This window comes from Crocuta crocuta, unplaced genomic scaffold, assembly GCF_008692635.1.
Source record: "Crocuta crocuta isolate KB4526 unplaced genomic scaffold, BGI_CrCroc_1.0 scaffold28, whole genome shotgun sequence".
Lineage (NCBI taxonomy): Eukaryota > Metazoa > Chordata > Mammalia > Carnivora > Hyaenidae > Crocuta > Crocuta crocuta.
In genome coordinates, this window is record NW_027533256.1 from 7041809 (window position 1) to 7060550 (window position 18742).

General features: G+C 44.5%; 1 protein-coding gene across 1 annotated transcript in view; it reads right to left on the bottom strand.

Annotated features, from left to right (window-relative positions):
* GRID1 (glutamate ionotropic receptor delta type subunit 1) overlaps positions 1–18742 on the bottom strand; it is a gene marked incomplete at its 3' end in the record, with an annotated part of 707181 nt that overhangs the window by 212997 nt on the left and 475442 nt on the right. The window contains exon 6 of the mRNA XM_077746455.1: positions 9076–9246. Coding sequence (XP_077602581.1) covers positions 9076–9246 — 171 coding nt within the window. The remainder of the gene's footprint in view (positions 1–9075; positions 9247–18742) is intronic.

Sequence of the window (18742 nt, forward strand, 5' to 3'; positions counted from 1 at the left end):
AGGGAGGGCACTACCTTCATAATCTGGTTATCTGGAGACTGAAGATGGGACCTTTGGGGGAAAAGATCAAGAGCAGATAGAAGAAAGGCAGCCTCTGCTTGGGCCTCTGTCTGGATCCTGATAAATATAAGACAAACCTTTTCTCAGGGTGAGTGGGTGGAGAACAGTGTCAGGGCATGTTCATGACCAGCCCCTGAGCCAAGAAGAATGGTCTGGAAGGAGAGAGACTCTGAACTGTATGAACACTCACTCAATGTCAGGTTCAAGGAACTAACAGCCTGAGCTGGAGCTCCAGGCCACAGGGGCAGAGAAAGGGAGCCTGCTTGGAAGGAATGCTTGCCTCTTTCCCTCATTCAGGTAAGACACAGCACAGAGTTCATTCAGAGCAGAGAGAAAAGCAGAGCAGGCACTGTCACTATTTAAACCCTCATCTCCCCTGGCTGGCCGAGGGACCTTGCAGCACAAAAGTGACAGGGGATCAAAAAAAAAAAAAAAAAAGTCATTTCAGGTGAAAGTAGACCGAAAAGAAGAAGACAGACCGAGGTTTGAGGCCAAGGGCATGGCATAGTAAAGACCTAGATGCCAAGCAAATGACCTGGAACCAGGTCAGAGATACCAGACAGTATAAAGTCAGAGGCAGACAAAAGCCGGAGCCAGGCACGGGGCCTGAGGCTGGAGCTTATGGCTTCCATTCCAGGTGGGCACAGAGCCAGAATGGAGCCCAGCTGGTCCAGTTAGCCACCCTAGAGATGTATGCCTGACCCCCCTTTTACAGCCTACAACACAACTCTTACTCTACTGAGTGTGCAGCTGAGCCAGGTGGCCTTGCAGGATGAGCAAGAGCTTTGGATTCATCCCATCCTGGGCCAGCTCTGCTCACTGCTATTTCTCCAGTGCAAAAAATGCTTCTCGAATTAGCGAATTGAATCTCCACTTGCACTGACGCAGAGTGATGTTGAACAAGTCATTATAATGCTCAAGACTCATCTTGATGACAAGGAAATACAATGTGATCAACGGCCCTAGAGAGGTGCTGTGCGGGTGGCCCTGAGGGACTCCCCTGAGAACTGCAGGATGGTAGTCCTCCTGCGTGCCAAGTACTGTCCTAAGTTCTTTGGGTGCAGCTTTATTTTTGATGGGAGCAGAGACAGGAAGGAATGGAAGGGGGAACACAGGACCTACAGAGTGTGAATGGTCTGAGGAGCTTGTCCAGGTTGCCCCGTCTCTGAGCGCAGCACAGGTCTGGGACGCAGAAGCCTCGGCACCCCTGGGAAACGAACTTTTGCCTGCCAATACCACTCACCCTCTCCCCCAATGCTCCTTGGCCTGAACGCTTTTCAGGGGTGAGCAGGAGTTGTATCTGGATTTTGCAGCTTGCAGCTGGGAAGACTGAGCAGGGATCCCCCGGAACATTCCATCCCCAGCTCTGCCTGCACGCTGCTCACCTGGACACATGGCCCTGGTCTCCTCCTGGCCCCAGCAGCCCAGTCACAGCTGCCATGCCTGAGCTGGGCCTCTCGGGTGTGCACGGGCTGAGATGCCTCAGAGCATGGGGAAGACCACTTCTCTGTCTCCAGGGTGTTTCATAAAAGGTGCCAGTATAGGAAGGCCCAGGGTGGGGGCTCACTGTGCCCTGACTCAGGTTTCTGAGAGGGAGGTGGCTTGGTCCATTGCAGTCAAAGGTCTGACATGTGCCCTGCAGGGCTGGCTCCACCACAGGAGACCACCCAGGTGTGCGGGAGAAAGGGGGAGGCAGGCAGGTAGGATTAGAACAGGGGTGGCTGTTCCCAGCACCATGCTCTATGCGCTGCCCTGTCACCTGTCCCCTGGCCAGGTCTAGGGGCTTCAATCCCAAGGAAGCTTCCTTACGTCCTCTCTATGTGGTCATCTCCTACAACCATGGCATGGTTCAAGTGCCCTCGTTTCTCTCTGAGGAACCCGTAACCACTGGTTACCTTGTCTCCCAGCCTCAGGCCCTCCTGCTTCCCCCACCCCTGCAGAGTTGGCTTTCCTGGATACACATCCTGCCCTGTCACATCTCCAAGGGCCACACCCTGGTCATTAGCACCCTGGGGGCTACTTTCCTTTCGGACTGAACTCCAGCACTTCCCACCTCCTACCTCTGGCCTCAGACACACTGAATCCTACTTCTGCTCTTTCTGGGCCTCTGGGCTTTTGCATATGCCATTCTTCCTACCGGGTACCTGCTACAGAATAGAGATGAAACTTCCCCATTTATTCAGAGCTTGTGGGAATTAAGAGAGAGCATTTTTGAATGTCTAACATAGGAATTGGCATATAATCAGTGCATAATGAGGGTTTGTGGATTTAATGAATGCTGAATGAATAGATTTAAATCTGTTCTTAGGAAAACTAACACCAAGGTAACAATATACCAAGGTATTTGCAAAGAGAATGCTTCTTAGAATACGATTGATGGAGGGGGCACCTGGGTGGCTCAGTCGGTTAAGTGTCTGACTTTGGCTCGGGTCATGATCTCACCGTCCTGATTTCAAGCCCCATGTCCGGTTCTGTGCTGGAGCCTGCTTCAAATTCTGTGTCTTCCTCTCTCTCTGCCTCTCCCCTGCTCATTCTCTCTCTCCCTCTCAAAAATAATAAATGAACATTAAAAAAAAAAAAAGAATACGACTGATGGAAGACAGAAGCCATGCTGAGAAAAGGATATAGGACTAATACATTCCATGGGGAAGTGTCCATCTGCAATCAGAATCTGGGGTGTACGTTTCCTGGAGATGGAAGCATCCTGGCAAGGTTTGCACTTCCAAAGTCAATAACCTGTGCAGGAAGTGGGTCTTTGGAAGGGAAATAGGAAAGGTAAGGACACATTGCTTGGAGGCAGAGGAGAGAATTTGGCCAGGAGGGCTTGGCTGGGGCTTGCAGCTCTTGAGAAACCCAGGTAGACCCTCCTGCTGCCCAATAACCCAAAGACCAATCCCATGAAACTAATCGAGGACCTGAGATATGGAAAAACAGATTTTTATTCTTTTAAGGGTTGGCATCAGAATCCCCACTACATCAGTAACTATATTTTATATAGTTATATTTTATATTCCTGTGTCAGCAGGGGCAAAGGCTACCAGGAAGATTGTTAAATTTATCTTTGGGAAAAAATAAGGAGAATTTACTTTGGAGTCAAGACCCAAAGGAAGAAAATAGAGGATGGATAGAGAAGTCAGCAGGAAAGAGAGTGTGGGGTCCTGGGGGGAAGGGACAAGCAGGGTACATTCCCCAGCAGGAAAGGACTAGGGACATCACAGGCTGTGCCACTACAACCCCAATACCCTACCCTGACCCCTACTGTATGTGACAGCATCTTCAAGACATAGATTTGTCAGCGAAGCCAGAAAAGGCACTGGTTTAGCATCTGGGACAGCACTGAGTGAGGTGCAGGCAGCCCCATCAGAAAGCCGGATGATCTGTTCACTTAACGTGAGTCCCCAGAAGCAGGAACAGGACCAGGAAATGAAAAGATAAGCCCCCTTCCCNAGGAGAGCTATACTCTTCAGATCCTATCTGGACCCCAGCAGGCCAAGATCTGTGACCACCTCCATCGGATCAGAAGGGACAGGCCCCTGAAGGACAATGGCCCCGTTGTGGAGCCAGCTGCCTGATTTCTCAGTGCTCCGTGCACATCTCTCTGTAGTAAATGTGAGGGTGCTCCAGCCTTGTCTCCATTATACTCCAGGGCCCAAGCTGTTTGTTGTGCAGCCACGTTATCAGGCTTGAAGGCAAAGGAAGATGAATGGCAGGCCAGGGTCACAGCCACACGGGCCAGCTGCGTCTCAACACCAGACCATTATCCACCTCGCATCAAAGATAGGAACATAAGCAATGTTTTCATTAAGGAAGTCTGCATTTCCTCCAGGCTTCTAAAGAGCCCAGTTTTCTCTTCCCTCCATCATTAATCAAGCCAAGTGGACTGTTCAGGGAGACCTCACAGGGGCAAACAGCAGGAACTGACCTCTGACCAGATCCTCAGACAGGCTCTGGTCATCCAGCAAAGTCAGACAAGCGGCTGGCAGAGGGTCCAGCTGGGAGGACAAGCTGACGCCCAGATGTCACAGCTTGAGAAATCCATCTCTAGGCGAGGCCTTTCTGCCAGACTGCCGCCAGCCCGCCCGTCTTGAGAGAGGGTACTACAGCCAGGCCTGGCGAGGGAGCAGATGGTGGCAGAGGGCAAAGGGGCCAGGGCTCTCTGCTCATCGCCAAATCCGAGGAGATGGAAGGCTGAGTGGGGAAGGGCATTTGTCTGTACCTGAGGCTCTCTGGGCTCCAAATGTGCATGTGGCCATCTGTGGCCAGCGAGGCAACTGAGTGCAGCCAGAGAGATCACCTGTGCAATTGTCTCTGACAAAGGCATTGAGGATCATGCCCCCGCCTCACTCCCATTATATTTCATGACTGACCTTTGCTATATATTCCATCAGGGTGTTTAGGGTAAAAAAGGGAAACCAGTGAAAGTGACATGAAGTCCAAGGTAACTATGGTGTGGGGTAGCTCACTGCTGCTCCAGAGAAAAGGATTCTACTAGCAGGCTGACAAACAACCTGTAGCCAGAGAAGAAAACAGAGGGCCCTAACGAAACAGGGACATGTGGGCAGGGGGAGTTTTCACAGGCTTTAATAGACTGAGCGAGAGAAGAATTATTCCATCTATCAAGCCATTCAACAATTTTAAAAATGCATGAGGAGGAGAAATTCCAACCTGAGGGAGCATTTTATGATTATACCACATTAGCCACCACAGCTTAATTCAAGGATCAGGCTCCATGGTGACCAGATAACACAACTTCTATCATTTGCCTGCCCCACACCCAAAGCCCATTTGGATAGAAATGGCGTGGCAATGTGACAGTATGTCTGTTGCAGCCCTGAAGTTCCGGACAGTGCAGTCCTGAAGATTGAGTGCTTTACAGATTCTCCTCTCAGCAAGGCTGCCCGTGAAATCTTAGCAAGGTCTCAAGGTTCTTAGAGACTGGTTATCACTTTTTTATGACTGGCTGAGTCAGACAAGCCCTAAACTAACTTGTCAAGAGAACAAGAATGAGAAACACCCAAATGAGACGGTGCTTTGTAGGGGAAAATAAACAACAGCACACCAGCAAATGCAATGCTTTTGAAGCTACTAGAAGTCACTTATTTTGGTATTTTTCCTCCAAGGGACTTTGTACTAAACAGAACCAAATTGATATGCTATAATAGTGCTTGGTTGGCTCTGGAGCACCGAAAGCTCTGACCACAGACCTAATAGAAGAAGATGGAGTTTCTGAGACCAGTGCAGTGGAGAAGCCAAGAGATGGACGATCTTGTAAAAACTCCTCATTCTTGATGGTTCTCCTGAAAACATCTAACCCAGAATTATCATCCCAAAAGCAGCCATCCAGGGGAAGAACTGAAAGATGGACTTGAGAGCTCCATTTCCCAAAGGATCTTCATTAATTTCATCAAGACAAAGTTAATAATCCATGACATAAATGTTTTATTTTTCTTGAGTTAGTTGTTCTAAACATGTTAGAGTCTTCTCGATAAATCTCACAGCTAGAGGCTAGTAGAAATTAGTTTGTCTTCTATACTGTCATTAAGAAATAAAGAAATGGTAATAGCTACTGAGGAAACTTGAAGAGAATGGCTTGTAAATGAGATGAATCTAGATGCTGCCCAAATGGTTGTTGGGCGGGGTAAGTAAGTAAATCCATATATTTCTCTCTCACCATACCCCCTCTCCAGGCAGAGGCAACAGAGACAGAGANTATATATATACACACACATATATATAATCATATATATATACATGTGTGTGTATATATATACACACATGTATACTTTGACCAAGGTAGCCATTAAAATTAAATACTTCTTTTTATATATATATAAAGAGGCTTCTAGAGACAATTTAACTTGTGTTAAGACCTAAATTATTAACAGATCCACCCCATCAGTCCTTATTGAGGGTCTCTAATGAGCAGAGTCTTGTAAGTAGGGCGAAGTGGGTCTCCCCAGATATGGCCTCTCCTCTCCCACACAAGGTGCTCTGCCTGAATGCCTACAGGAGTGGTGTGGACAGAAAGCGGTACACAAAGCCTGTGATATGGGGCTGGACCCAAAGGAAACACTCTCCTACCCGCAGTTTTGCTTTTAAAGAGAATGCTCAGGGAGGTGCCTGGGTGGCTCAGTCAGTTAAGCTTCTGATACAGCACCAGTCGTGATCTTATGGTTCACGCGTTCAAGCCCCACATCAGGCTCTCTGCTGTCAGTGCAGAGACTGCTTCAGAGCCTCTGTCCCCCCCTCTCTCTGTCCCACCTCCAGTGGCTCTCTTTCTCTCTCCCTCTCAAAATAAATAAATAAATTTTAAAGAGTATACTCAGGATGACAGGTGGATNGTGTCCTCCTCCATGCCCATCCCCCCCTCCCCCCACATCCATCAGTCCTCATAAACACACCTGACTACCTCCTCTGTAACAACACAATGAATAGCTCAGTCTTATTCTAAATGTTTTCTGTATGTTCCCTCATTTAATTTTCATTGTGTCTCTAAGGGATAGACACTTTACCTTCCAATTTCCAGAAAAGGGAACTGAGGCACAAAATGACACATAAATAGTAATTCAATAATTCGTTAGTAACTAGAGTTCCTGGGATTTGAACCCATGCAATGTGGCTCTTGAGATTCTGCTGCTGTGCTGCTGCTACTGTCAGTATTATTGCTGCTACTGCCATTACTACTAGTACTGTTACTGCACTGCTATTGCTACTACTGCTGTTATTACTACTGCTGCTACTACTAATACTACTCCTGCTTCTCCCACTGTTGTCATTCTCACCACAAGATCTCTCTGATGTCACTCTTCTGTCTTGCTCTTCATGGAGTGCCTGGGTGTCAGCAGGAACAGACAAAGGGAGGGAGGACGGCCAGGGTTTTAGGTCTGATACTGTGTTTACCACATTTGATGATAACCAGCCACACACCTTGGAGCTGTGCCTTTGTTACCCTCTTAACAGCTGTGGGCCATTTTAGTGTGCCCTCCGTTGGATTCCTCATCCAGCCTGCCAGTCTCCTTTTCTCTCCTGTCCTCTGGGATGCATTCTTTGCATCTAGAGTATCTAATATGCCACCAAAGAGACCACATTTTATTTTATTTTATTTNAACTGACTAAGCCACCCAGGCGCCCCAAGAGACCACATTTTAGTCAGTGAAAAAACAAGCAATCATAGGCCTTGACAAGAACTTCCACTCTCCCACCACCCACAACCTATACAACGTACACTTGTGCAGAGGAAAGGGGCCCCTCCTGCTCTCCCCAAGTAGGAAGAGCACAGTGACCAGGCAAGAACTGGAAAAAAACTGATGCGCCGATGGGGTGGAGTAGGGGCATGGCTGGAGAGGGATAAAGCCTATCAAAGGGAGACCATGCTTGGGAGTAAGACCCTCCTGGGGTCTGGCCACCCAGAGTGGCGGGGTCCCTGCACCCTCCTGTCCCAGGTGAGGATATGGGAATGGGCACACACTGCCTAGAGCCAATCATCTCACTCTGCTTCTATCCATGTAGAGAGTATGGAGATAAATGCAGAGGCCCCATGAAGAGGACTTACTTGGTCCTGACCTCTTCTGCCAAGCTCCAGAAAGGAAGAAGGTAGAGCAGGCCAGCAGCATCCAAATATATAAAATCTTGCATTAAGTACCTTCCACCCCTGACCCAGGGATCTCAGGTCCATGGGCCCTTCAGGGGCCTTGGTCCACTCTAGGCTAATCCTTCACCATGTTAGAAAGATGGCAGATTGTGGTGGCTCCTGGGAGCAGTAGACATGGGGATAGTGGGAATTACTCCAGCTAAAATCTGTGTCTGCTACATTCCCTCCTCAACCAAGAACATATTTCCAGTGTTTACCATCTCTTGGGGCATGTTTCCCTTGCCCCTCCCCAAACACAGACTATGGAATGGATTTGATGCTCTGGCAAATTACACATATACCCAGACCACTCGAGAGAGTCTAATAATCCCCCTCCCCAAAATGTGTGCCTCATGATAAGGTTCATACCAAAATGTCCTGGGATGCAACAGATACTCAGGTGGTAGATACAGGATAAATCTGTCCTGAAACCTGATTTCCACTTGTTATGCTTGGCTGGGTAAAGAAGGTATAACTAGTTTCAAATGCAGAATATCACATGCGTAAACTTCTGGGTAATTTCTGCAAACTCAAGTGGGAGAAATTTCCTTCTGTGATGTGTCTCCCATAAGCATCAAGCATAAGTTTCCTTATGCATGATATTCTTAATGGAGAAGTGGATTCTGAGCTGCCAGGGGGCACTCTCAAACTGTTTCTCTCAAACATCTAGAGAGAAAATGACCTCTCACAATAGGTCCACAACTCACCATCCTCCTCCCTGGCCCCAGGAGAAGCTAACACGGATTGCATATACCGTGTTAGCACTAACCAGAAGCACTAACCAGAAACACTCTGTACCCGTTGCCTTGGATGGAGTACAAGAGCTAGGCATGTCATGGTCCTGCCCTCTCACCTCCCCTTGCTCAGCTGGGACTCCAGGAGTGTCCTCCTGGAGTGAAGCCTCCGCCTTCACACTCAGCAGGTGAGCTGGGACACTCCCTAGCTGTTTCACAAGAGCTATGTCTATATTACTGACTTTCTACAGGCAAGACCCTAAAACAGGTTCAAAATGCTGACTCTCCACAGGAAGGCTCCATCTCCGATCCTGCCAGATGAACCCATCACCCACAAAGTAGTCAGCGCAGAAGCCTGAGAGGCAGCAATCTCTTTACTCCCTGAACGTGTAACTTTTAAATACAAGAGGCCTCCAGTGAGCTAATATGGCCTGTCTGCTGACAACAGGCATAACTGCCTGCTAATGCTGCTCAGAGGCACTGCCCAGTTGACTGGTTTCAATTTCAGCAAATGACAGGGTTCCAGTAATTAAAGTTGGTGGGCGACAGTGCTCAGCTGAAGCTGAGGCATATCTTTGCCCGTCGCCCGTAGCAGGCCAAGGGCATGAGTGAGACTCCCTTCTGGAGGGAGCTTGACAGGGGAGCACTGACCTGCAGCATCTGAAGGTAGCCTTCCTGGGGGTCACAGAGCAGGGAGGAGATGCGGTGGTTGTTCCTCATGCATTTCTGGTTGTCCTTTGCAGATGGGAAGATCTGCCGGACCACGGTCATCCTGCCAAGGGCACTGTGCACCAGATCCAGGATCTCTGGGTCGCTGATTTCCTGGGAAGATAACCAGACCCACGCTTACCATTGACTCATGAACTGTATCTGGAAAAGGCCCATCAGGAGATATTGAGCCAACAGCCTCAATAGCCAAAGGGGTTAGGGATCAGGCCCACATCACACAGTTCATTAATCAGTTATTTATAAATAATACTTGCTAACCCAAATACAAACAGGATTACTCAACAGCTTTCCTGCAGACCAGAAAAAGATGTCTGTGGCCAACCCACCAGTGCGTTAGCTTCTATAGGGTCAAGCTCTGAAGAACCCATGCTGTCAATGTCATGGTAGGCATCAGCTGGGATGCAACAGATACTCAGGTGGTTGATACCTAAAGCTAAACTTCCTGTTGGAGGTCATCTCCCTGAGAGAAACGAACCTGATTTTCTCAGACAAAACTGACCAAAATGCCATGAGTCTCTCTTAATTCTTTGATAACTGGCTTTGCTTTTTTTTAAAGATCTGCATACAAATTCTGAATACATATCCACTCATTCAATCACCCGTTCATTGCACAAAATCTACCCAACATCTCCTGTGTGGTTTGTTCCATACTAAGCGCTGGGGACACAGCCTTGAATGAGTCAGGCCTAATCCCACCCAGTAAAGCTCAAGGTCTTCGTAGCATGAAATAGGCTGAGTGCTGCAATAAGGAAATCTAGGGGCACAGGAAACCCATTGTGCCTCCATGTTAGATGTCTGCTAAGCTCTTTATACACATTATATCATTTGGTGCTGACAACAATTTCAGGAATTCTAGGAGGTATATCCTATTACTATCCCATTTTCACTGAGCATTTTCAAGCATGGAAATAGTAAAGGCAGCTGGCTACAGGGAGCTCCTTCTAGGACGAGGCTTCTGTGAGGAATTAGCACTGAAGCTGAACCTGAAAGATGAACTTGTTAGGCAAAGTGCTCAGAAGTGTAAGCGGAGGGGAGGGGCAGTGCGGAGCTGAGTAGGCAGTGCTGCTGAATACAGAGGCAGCGAGTGATACCCTGTGGCACAGGGTTCCAGGAGAGGTAGAAGGGCATGTGAATGCTCCGGGCAGAAAGGAGCAGTGGTCAGACACAGCCCTTGAGCTCCCGTTCAGGGCCAGATGTGGGGGCGGGGTCAGTAGAACCAGCTAAGCACAGTGAGGAGCCCTGGCAAGGTTTAGGTACAAAGCAGTTACAATCAGATTTCTGTTTCAAAACTCTGTGGCTGCTTTTGCCATATGATGACATGAGAAGACAAGAAAGTAACAGAACTGCTTCAAGGCTAGGAGCAATATAGGAATGACAAAAATTACGAACTAGCACAAATAAAGGGTTGGTTTTAGAGGTGGAGTCAGGTTAAGAAAAGTTTTTGTTTATTGTCTCTCAAAAGTGACTAAATCAGTGGTTGGTTGCAAGTTAAGATTTGAACTGTGAATAACTGTGTTTCAAACAGGTCTTAAATCTTCCTCCTTAACTCTTCCTCCTTACAGATGACATAGTCTCACTCTGAGGCACTGAACTGGTGTAAATGGAGGTAATAAGGTTAGAAATTAGTGATGGTGGTGGGGGTTCAAATCACTTAAACCAGAATGTAACATGTTGATGGGTGAACTTGTAAACTCTCTGTCCCAGGAACTGTCTTAGGAACTGGACATGAGCATGAAGACTGGCCAGTTGCAACAACATGCCGGATCTGGGAGAAAGTGAAACACTGAGACTCATATCCTTTTAGAATGATCGATAGTTCCCAAGGATGTGGAAATGTAGCAATCTCAAAAGAATTCAAGTAAATCTGGGTTTAAACCACTAAACTTTGTATTTCAGACCAAAGACTGTTTTAGGGAAGATCATCTTGTCTTGGATTGGGACCAACAGACCAGAGGTGGAGAAAGTGCAAGGTGTTCACATCTCAGGACTATCAGGTGAGACGGGGCCAGAACTGGCTGGGCTTCAGGAAACAGAACACAGACTGTAGCTGAGCAGAATGTTTATACTCTGCTCATAGCTGCCCTGCTAACAAAGGCCCTGCCCTGAGCATCAATAGTGGGGTGAGGGAAATCACATTCTGATCGAACAGTGAGTAGGACTGAAAGAAAGGGCAATGACGGACCAGTTAGCTCTACTTAGAGAAGGAATACGTAAGATTGGGGGAGGAAATTGTTTTTAATTAGAAAAAACATGAGGTCAGGAAGAATATGATTTGAATTATGCATAAGGGGGTTAATCAGAGCCCGCACACCTTGGAGAGGCAACGGGGAGGTCACATACCTTTTGTTTTTCTCACTTACTCATTGATTTCAGAGCCATTATAGAAGCTATTTTATTAAACCTCTCCTGCATTCCCAGCTTCCTGGTAGGTTGGTGTCCCTGAGCACTCCCCACTGCACCCCAAGTGGGACCCTGGAACTCTGTAGGGAGCCTGACTTACAGGGTACACAATACCTTTCTGGAGAGCACGCCCATCATCTTTCCTGGCAACCTGTGGCAGAATCAGGGGTGAGTGGCTAAGTGAGCCAAGGGCAGCCACAACATAATGGGGGTTGGGGGCTTTGCCCCCGTTCCCAGCTGCTGTGGTCTCTATACTGTTCTTTCTCCATTCTTCCTGCCCAGAACGCCTTACAAACTTGGCACAGCTCAACCCAACCCATCAGCTGCATCAGCTGCAGACTCTGTCTCTTGAGGCCCAGTCTCATCCACTCACTCTGGATCAAAGCACACACACTGCCTTGCACTCCTCCCTGTCTCCCCATCCTTCTGGGTCTATTCTTAGTGTCCAACACAGAGATAGTTGCAACCAGAATCTAAGAAGAGTAGGGAAAAGAACAGAAGAACAGACGCAACTCCTCCAGGTCCCTTGAGATCAATGAAAAGGGCCACCTCTTCTCCCAAGGATGTATTCCTCCCCTCAGAGAATTCTAACCCTACATCATCTATCAATTCCAGTAGCTCTGTGCCAGGCTCTTTCCCATGCTGTTGGTCCCACTGGGTCTCTTCAGTACCACAAGGGCGCACACAGGGGTTCACTTACTCCCTGCTAACTGCTGTCAGGCACCGCTCCCAGCCTCCACAGTGGGCCAGCCTCTGGACCCATGTGAAGACATCCAACCTCTGGGCCTTCCTACGGATGCAGAAGGCTATCCAAGCAGCCAATTTACACAACCCACCTGGAGGACAAACTTTTCCTTTGTCCCAGTTAAACATTCCTTCCAGATAGTGCCAGTGACGAGCAGCAGAAGAAAGACAATGTGTATATATATACTGTGTGACCTACACTACCCTCACTAAAATCAGCAAGTCTGAAGTAGCAGCAATAATGTGTCATACCCAGATGCCTCCTGGGGTGCACAGGCTCAAAATAAATCTTGCTTTTGTTTTATGACTTTGGAAGTTTATACTGCAAAATATATCTTAGGCACAAACATTACATACATTAAGTATGAATAATAAAATGATCAGTGTGCCTTCTGCCAAGCTAAGAAATAAAGTATACCCTGCATCTTGGTTGGATGCCTCCTCCCCAAATGCTTACCCCTTCCTCCTCACCAGCAGCTAACTTTGTCATGTGATGACTTATGCGTATAGCCCAAATAATGTACAACTTTGTCTTACAGTTTGTTTAGCTGTGTACAAACTAAACCATCTGCAGGCCCCCTGCAATTGCGTTCTAACACAATTGGTTCTCAAACTTTGTATCTGTGTCACCTTGGGAACTCGATAAAATGCGGGTCTGATCCTTCACCAAGCAAAGCTTTCTGTGTTCTCCATGAGCTCTCCAGGTAATTCCAATACCCAAAAAACATTTAAAACCCACTGGTTTAACATTTTCCTAATCTGTTCATGGTGGTGGTTACAGCTTAGTTTCATCGTTTTCTCAGCTGTGCCCTACTGCCCAGTATGACTGTCACCATTCATTCACCCTAGTGTTGCTTTACCATTGGAACATTTGTGTCCATTTGCTACTACAAAGCTTCTATGCATATTTTTCTTGTGCACGTGTGTTGGTGACTTGTATAAGAATTTCTCTGGGGGATATACCTAGAATTAGAATTCCTCAATAGGAGAATATGAATATGTTCAAATTTACATAGTAATATCAAATCTCTAAAGTAATTGTGCCAATTTATAATCATGTCTGGTAAAGGGAGTTCCTACCCCCTTGCCTGCACCTGACATTATCGTAGGACTTCCTAATATATGTCATCCTGGTGAGTATGAATTGGTGCATCATTGGGTTTTGATTTCCGCTTCCCTAATTCGTAATATAGTTAAATATCTTTCATATGTTTATGAATTACTTATGTTTCCTTACTTGTATTTGTGTTTTTATCCATTTTCCAGTGGGTTGGGTCTCTTGCATATGGATTTATGGGACCTTCTTTTCTTTTTAATTCCAGATAATTCTTTGTCATGTTATAATAATCTTCTCCAGTTTCTAGAACGTTTAGTAGAATTGGCCTATAAACTCATCTAACCTGGTGTTTTCTTTATAGGAAGATTCTTTATTACTGATTAAATTTACTTTTATATATAGGGATTTTGCTCATTTTTCCTTCTCTGCCTTAAGTCATTTTTTTCTTCCAAAACTTCACTATGTTGTCCAAACTTTCAAGTTGATTGGCATATGTTGTTCACAACGTCTCTCTACTTGTTCACTCTCTGTAATGCATCCAAAGCATATGCTCCCATCCATTGCTAACAATATTTATTTGTGCCCTCTCTTACTCTGATGCTAGAAGTTTGATTGTTTTATAAATCCTTTTAAAAAGGTAAGTTTTGACTTGACTGATACCCTATTACATGTTGGTTTTCTATTTCATTAATTTCCACTCTTTACTATTTTTCTAGTTTCTGTGGATTTACTAGATAGCTATTTCTCCAACTGTTTAGGTATGCAGCTCAGCTGTGGAATCTTACACCTTTTTCTTTTCTAAGATGCAAATTGTATCACTCTTTTTAAAATCCCATTTGGATATATTTTGACCCATAAGTAATTTGCTAGGAATTTTTCAAAATTTTCCAAACATTAGGGTATTCTTTTTAGTATCTTCCTATCGATTTCTAATTTAAAGACATTGTGACCTGAGAACATAGACTATATGAAGCTAATCTTCTAAAACGTATTGAACTTTTGCTCTCTGGCTTATCACATGGTCAGTTTGCATGAATGTTTCATGTGCATTAACTGTCCTGCTGTTATTGGTTTCTGCGGTCTACTTTTAGGTCCATTAGATTAGGAATTAGTCTATTTCTTTCTGTATTCAGCCTCTATTTTCACAAATTCAAAAAACATATTTTCAGTGTTTTATTAGTTATGCATAAGCAGAAAACTGTAACTCCTTGATGAATTAAATCTTTTATCATTATTTAGATATCCTCTCTAGTTCTAGTAATTCATCTTGCCTCCTACTGTATTGTGTCCAATATTAATACAGTGACGCCAGTTTTATTTTGGTTACTAGCTGCCTGCTCTAACATCTTCCGCCTCTTTGCCATCCATCTTTCTTTGTCTCACACTTAAGTTGGAGACTATTATAAACAAAATATACTACATGTATTTTACATCCATCTTTGAATCTTTAGTAGAAATCTCAATCCATTTATATTGGACTATGATTATCCATACATTCACATTGATTTCTACCATAATATTATCTTATGGCTTCTTTTCTCAGCTTTTTTTTTTTTGCTTCCCCTTAAATGATTTTCTCCCTGTTTTCATTATTTTACCCTCTTTTGGAAGTTTGGGTCTCTATATTATTTTTTTCTTGGTTATTTTAGATATTTTTAAATGCATAATGAACAAAGCATAAGGTTAATCAGTACTTATATTCCATTCTCTTCAACAGTTCTTTCCAATCCAATCACCATCATCCCGACTAATGTGATAACAATATCCAGCATTTTAATTCTTTCTTTATGCCTTTCTATTACACATAGTTCCTATTAATTTCCCATTACTTTTAGAATTTCCTTTAATGTTGGTTTGTTAGTGATAGACTTAGTTTTCATTTGCTGGAAAATAGCTTTTGTAATCTCACTCTTGAAAGATAAAAATCAGGGGCGCCTGGGTGGTTCAGTCGGTTAGGCATCCGACTTCGGCTCAGGTCATGATCTCATGGTTCATGGGTTCAAGCCCCACGTCGGGCTCTGTGCTGACAGCTTAGAGCCTGGAGCCTGCTTCGGATTCTCTGTCTCCCTCTCTCTCTGCCCTTCCCCCTCTCATGCTCACTCTCTCTCTCTCTCAAAAATAAACATTTAAAAAATTTAAAAAAAAGAAAGATAAAAATCAAAGTTGACTACTGGTTTCTCTTAGCACACTGAATTTCTTATGACACTGTCATCTGCCTTCCAGTTTTGTCCATTATATCTGCTTCCTGTGGTTGCAATATCAAATTATCATGGACTTAGTGGCTCGGAACAACAGAGTTTTATTCTGCATGGTTCTCAAGGCCAGAAGTCCAGAATCCATCTCACCAGGCTGGGATCCGAGGTTGGCGGGGATGTGCTCCTTCCAGAGACTCTACAGGGAGACGTTCCTTGCCTCTCACAGCATCTGGTGGCATCCAGCAGTGCTTGGCTTATGGCCACATCACTCCAACCTCTTCCTCTGTGACTACCTTGCCTTCCCTTCTGTATTCTTAAATCTCCCTTGTCTCCTTTTATAAGGATACTTGAAATTGCATTTAGGACCCACCCAGGTAATTCAAGATAATCTCCTCACCTCAAGTTCATTAACTTAATCACTTCTGCAAAATCTCTTCTGCCATGTAAGGTATCCCACAGTTTCCAGGGATTCAGCCCACGAACTCCAGACATTAGGAATCCATTCAACTGCCATTCCTTTGAAGAAGACCTGTGTTTTCTCTCTGGATGCTCTCTAGATTTTTCTCTGTCTAATGAGGTCTCTAGGCATGAATGTTTTACTTTTATTTTTATCCTTAGGCCTCCTAGATCTGGGGTTTGGCTTCTTTCAATAATTCCAGGGAATTCTTGACCATAATATCCTTTCATATTATTTCTTCCCCATCATTTCCTATTTTCTTCTAGAAATCCAATATTATCATTCTATCTTCCATGTGTCTATATCTCCCTTTCATATTTTCCATCTCTTTCTATCTCTGGGCTGCCTTCTAAATAATCTCTTCACATTTTCCAGTTCACCAATTCTCTCTACGCATGTGTCTACTTCATTTTTTTTTTCCCGAGAGAGAGAGAGAGAGAGAGAGAGAGAGAGACAGCATGAGCAGGGGATGGTCAGAGAGAGAGGGAGACACAGAATTTGAAACAGCCTCCAGGCTCTGAGCCGACTGTCAGCACAGAGCCCGATGCAGGGCTCGAACCCACAAACCATGAGATCATGACCTGAGCCAAAGTCGGATGCTTAACCGACTGAGCCACCCAGGCGCCCTGCATGTGTCCACTTTGATAATTAGTTTATTCTTTACATTTTTTAACTTCAACTATAAGGTTTTTTAATTTCCTGAAGCTATTTATTTTTCAATTCTGCTTCATTTTAAATAGATTTTATTCCTTGCTTCTCTTTTCCAGCATTAATTTTTAAGCATATTTCAGCATACTTACTTAATAATCTATGTCAGATCATTATAATATCTAAAGTCATTTGAGATCTGATTAAACTGTCCTTTTCTCCTCCCTGGCTCTCACTTATGGTGGTTTGTTTCCTTCTTTCCTTCCTTCATCCACTATTCCTCTTTTTTTCATTCTTTCCTTCCTTCTTTCTTTCTCTCTCTTTTTTCTTTCTCTCTTTCTTTCCTTCTCTTATGTATAACCTTAGTTTCCTCAGAACATCCTTTTTAATTCCTTGAAGTCTGACTGGAATTTACATTACTTCATTTGCATTACTTTACTTCTACAACCTATGTAAGAGTACTACTAATCTACAGCTATTGAATTTAATATTAAAATTTTCTCAGAGCTTCATTAGGCACCACAGGTGATATGACTTGGGTCACAAACCCACATGGGACTCATCAAGTCTCAAGAAAATTCACTCCCATCATGCAACTCCAAAGCCAAGAGAGAACACTTCCTGGTTGTTCCCTTCTGCGCAGTGAATTCATTTCTAGTTAACCTGTATACTGAGGATCTAAGTTTCTAGCTTTATGAGGAAATCTCTCATTAGGCCCCACATCTGACTGGTTCTTCCACTGATCTCATGTGTTCTATGCCCCCACCCCCACAGCCAGAAAAATAAAAGTTCAAGGTTTCCACAGTTTGGCCAATAGATTCAAGGCCAAAACTAAATTTGAAGCTCATGTATTTCCCAAAGTTTCAATTTTCACTTCATTTTTGGTCTCTGTGGACATTGCTTTTGACTGCTAAGTGATCCATTTCAAAATATTTTTAAAGTATATTATACCTAGCTTTTCTAGTTCTTTTCCATTTGGGAGCATCATTCAGGCTAATTATTCTTCCATGAAGACATACTACTAATCCTTCTATATAGAATTTTCTTTCCTTAGCATACGACCCCACCCTTTTCCTAGGACACACACCCACTTCCCAAACTCCTCCTGTTCTGGCTGTGGGACTAACTAAACCTCAGTTATCATGCTACAATTTCTATTTGCTTCATATGACTGCTTTTGTCTAAGTTCATTGTCATTAGTATTAGGAGGGCCATTTCTGAGGGGCCCAAGAGAAGCATGTACAATCTTCCCCATTTGCTTAAATCCCAATTATAGTCTTCAATTGTCTCCCATTGTGTGTGCGAAAAGGTAAATATTCTGCAGGTTCTGAATTAATATTTTGTCTCTTGCTCCAGAAATATTCCCCCTAAAATACTCTGTTACCTTGCCCTCCTGCAACTTAAATAGCTTCCCCCCATAAATAGCCTCTCATCAATACTGCTCACTCAAAAGATCATCTCTGTGAAAAATGATGGCGTTGTGGGCTAGAGTTGTTGCAAATGGATCATCTTTAGACAGAGCTGAAATGCAGAACGTAGAGCACATGCTGACTATGGGATTGGAACAGAGTGATGGCAAAGTACTCTGAATCTTTTTTCAATGTAAGAAATATTTGTAGTTTGATAGAAAAAAAACATTGTAACAACTAGAACAAGCAGAGAAGAAAATAGGGATAGAATTCCCAGTGAACACCCCATTCTTCAAGTTATCAGCGGGGAAGAAAGACTCTTAATGCCTTGTCACATACTTAAAGGAAGATTTCTATGAAAATAATAACATGTGAGACCAAATAATAAAAATACTCATTGCCTCTAATTTTGTCCTGAACATGCACATGGAAACTTAGACTAATCTTCATTTTGAGTCAAATAAATGATCCAGAAACCTCTACAATTCTCCACGTACAAAGAAAAGTATGACAAACTCGAAAGAAAAACCAATCCTCACATCTTTTTGGAAGGCATTACTTAATTCACCGCTTGAAAGCAAAATTGTCCTTCATAGAGAGCACAATAAGGAACAGAATGAGACTTGATTGCCTCCATTCAGAGATAACCTTGTCTCCAGCCAGGGTCTCTGGCTCTTTC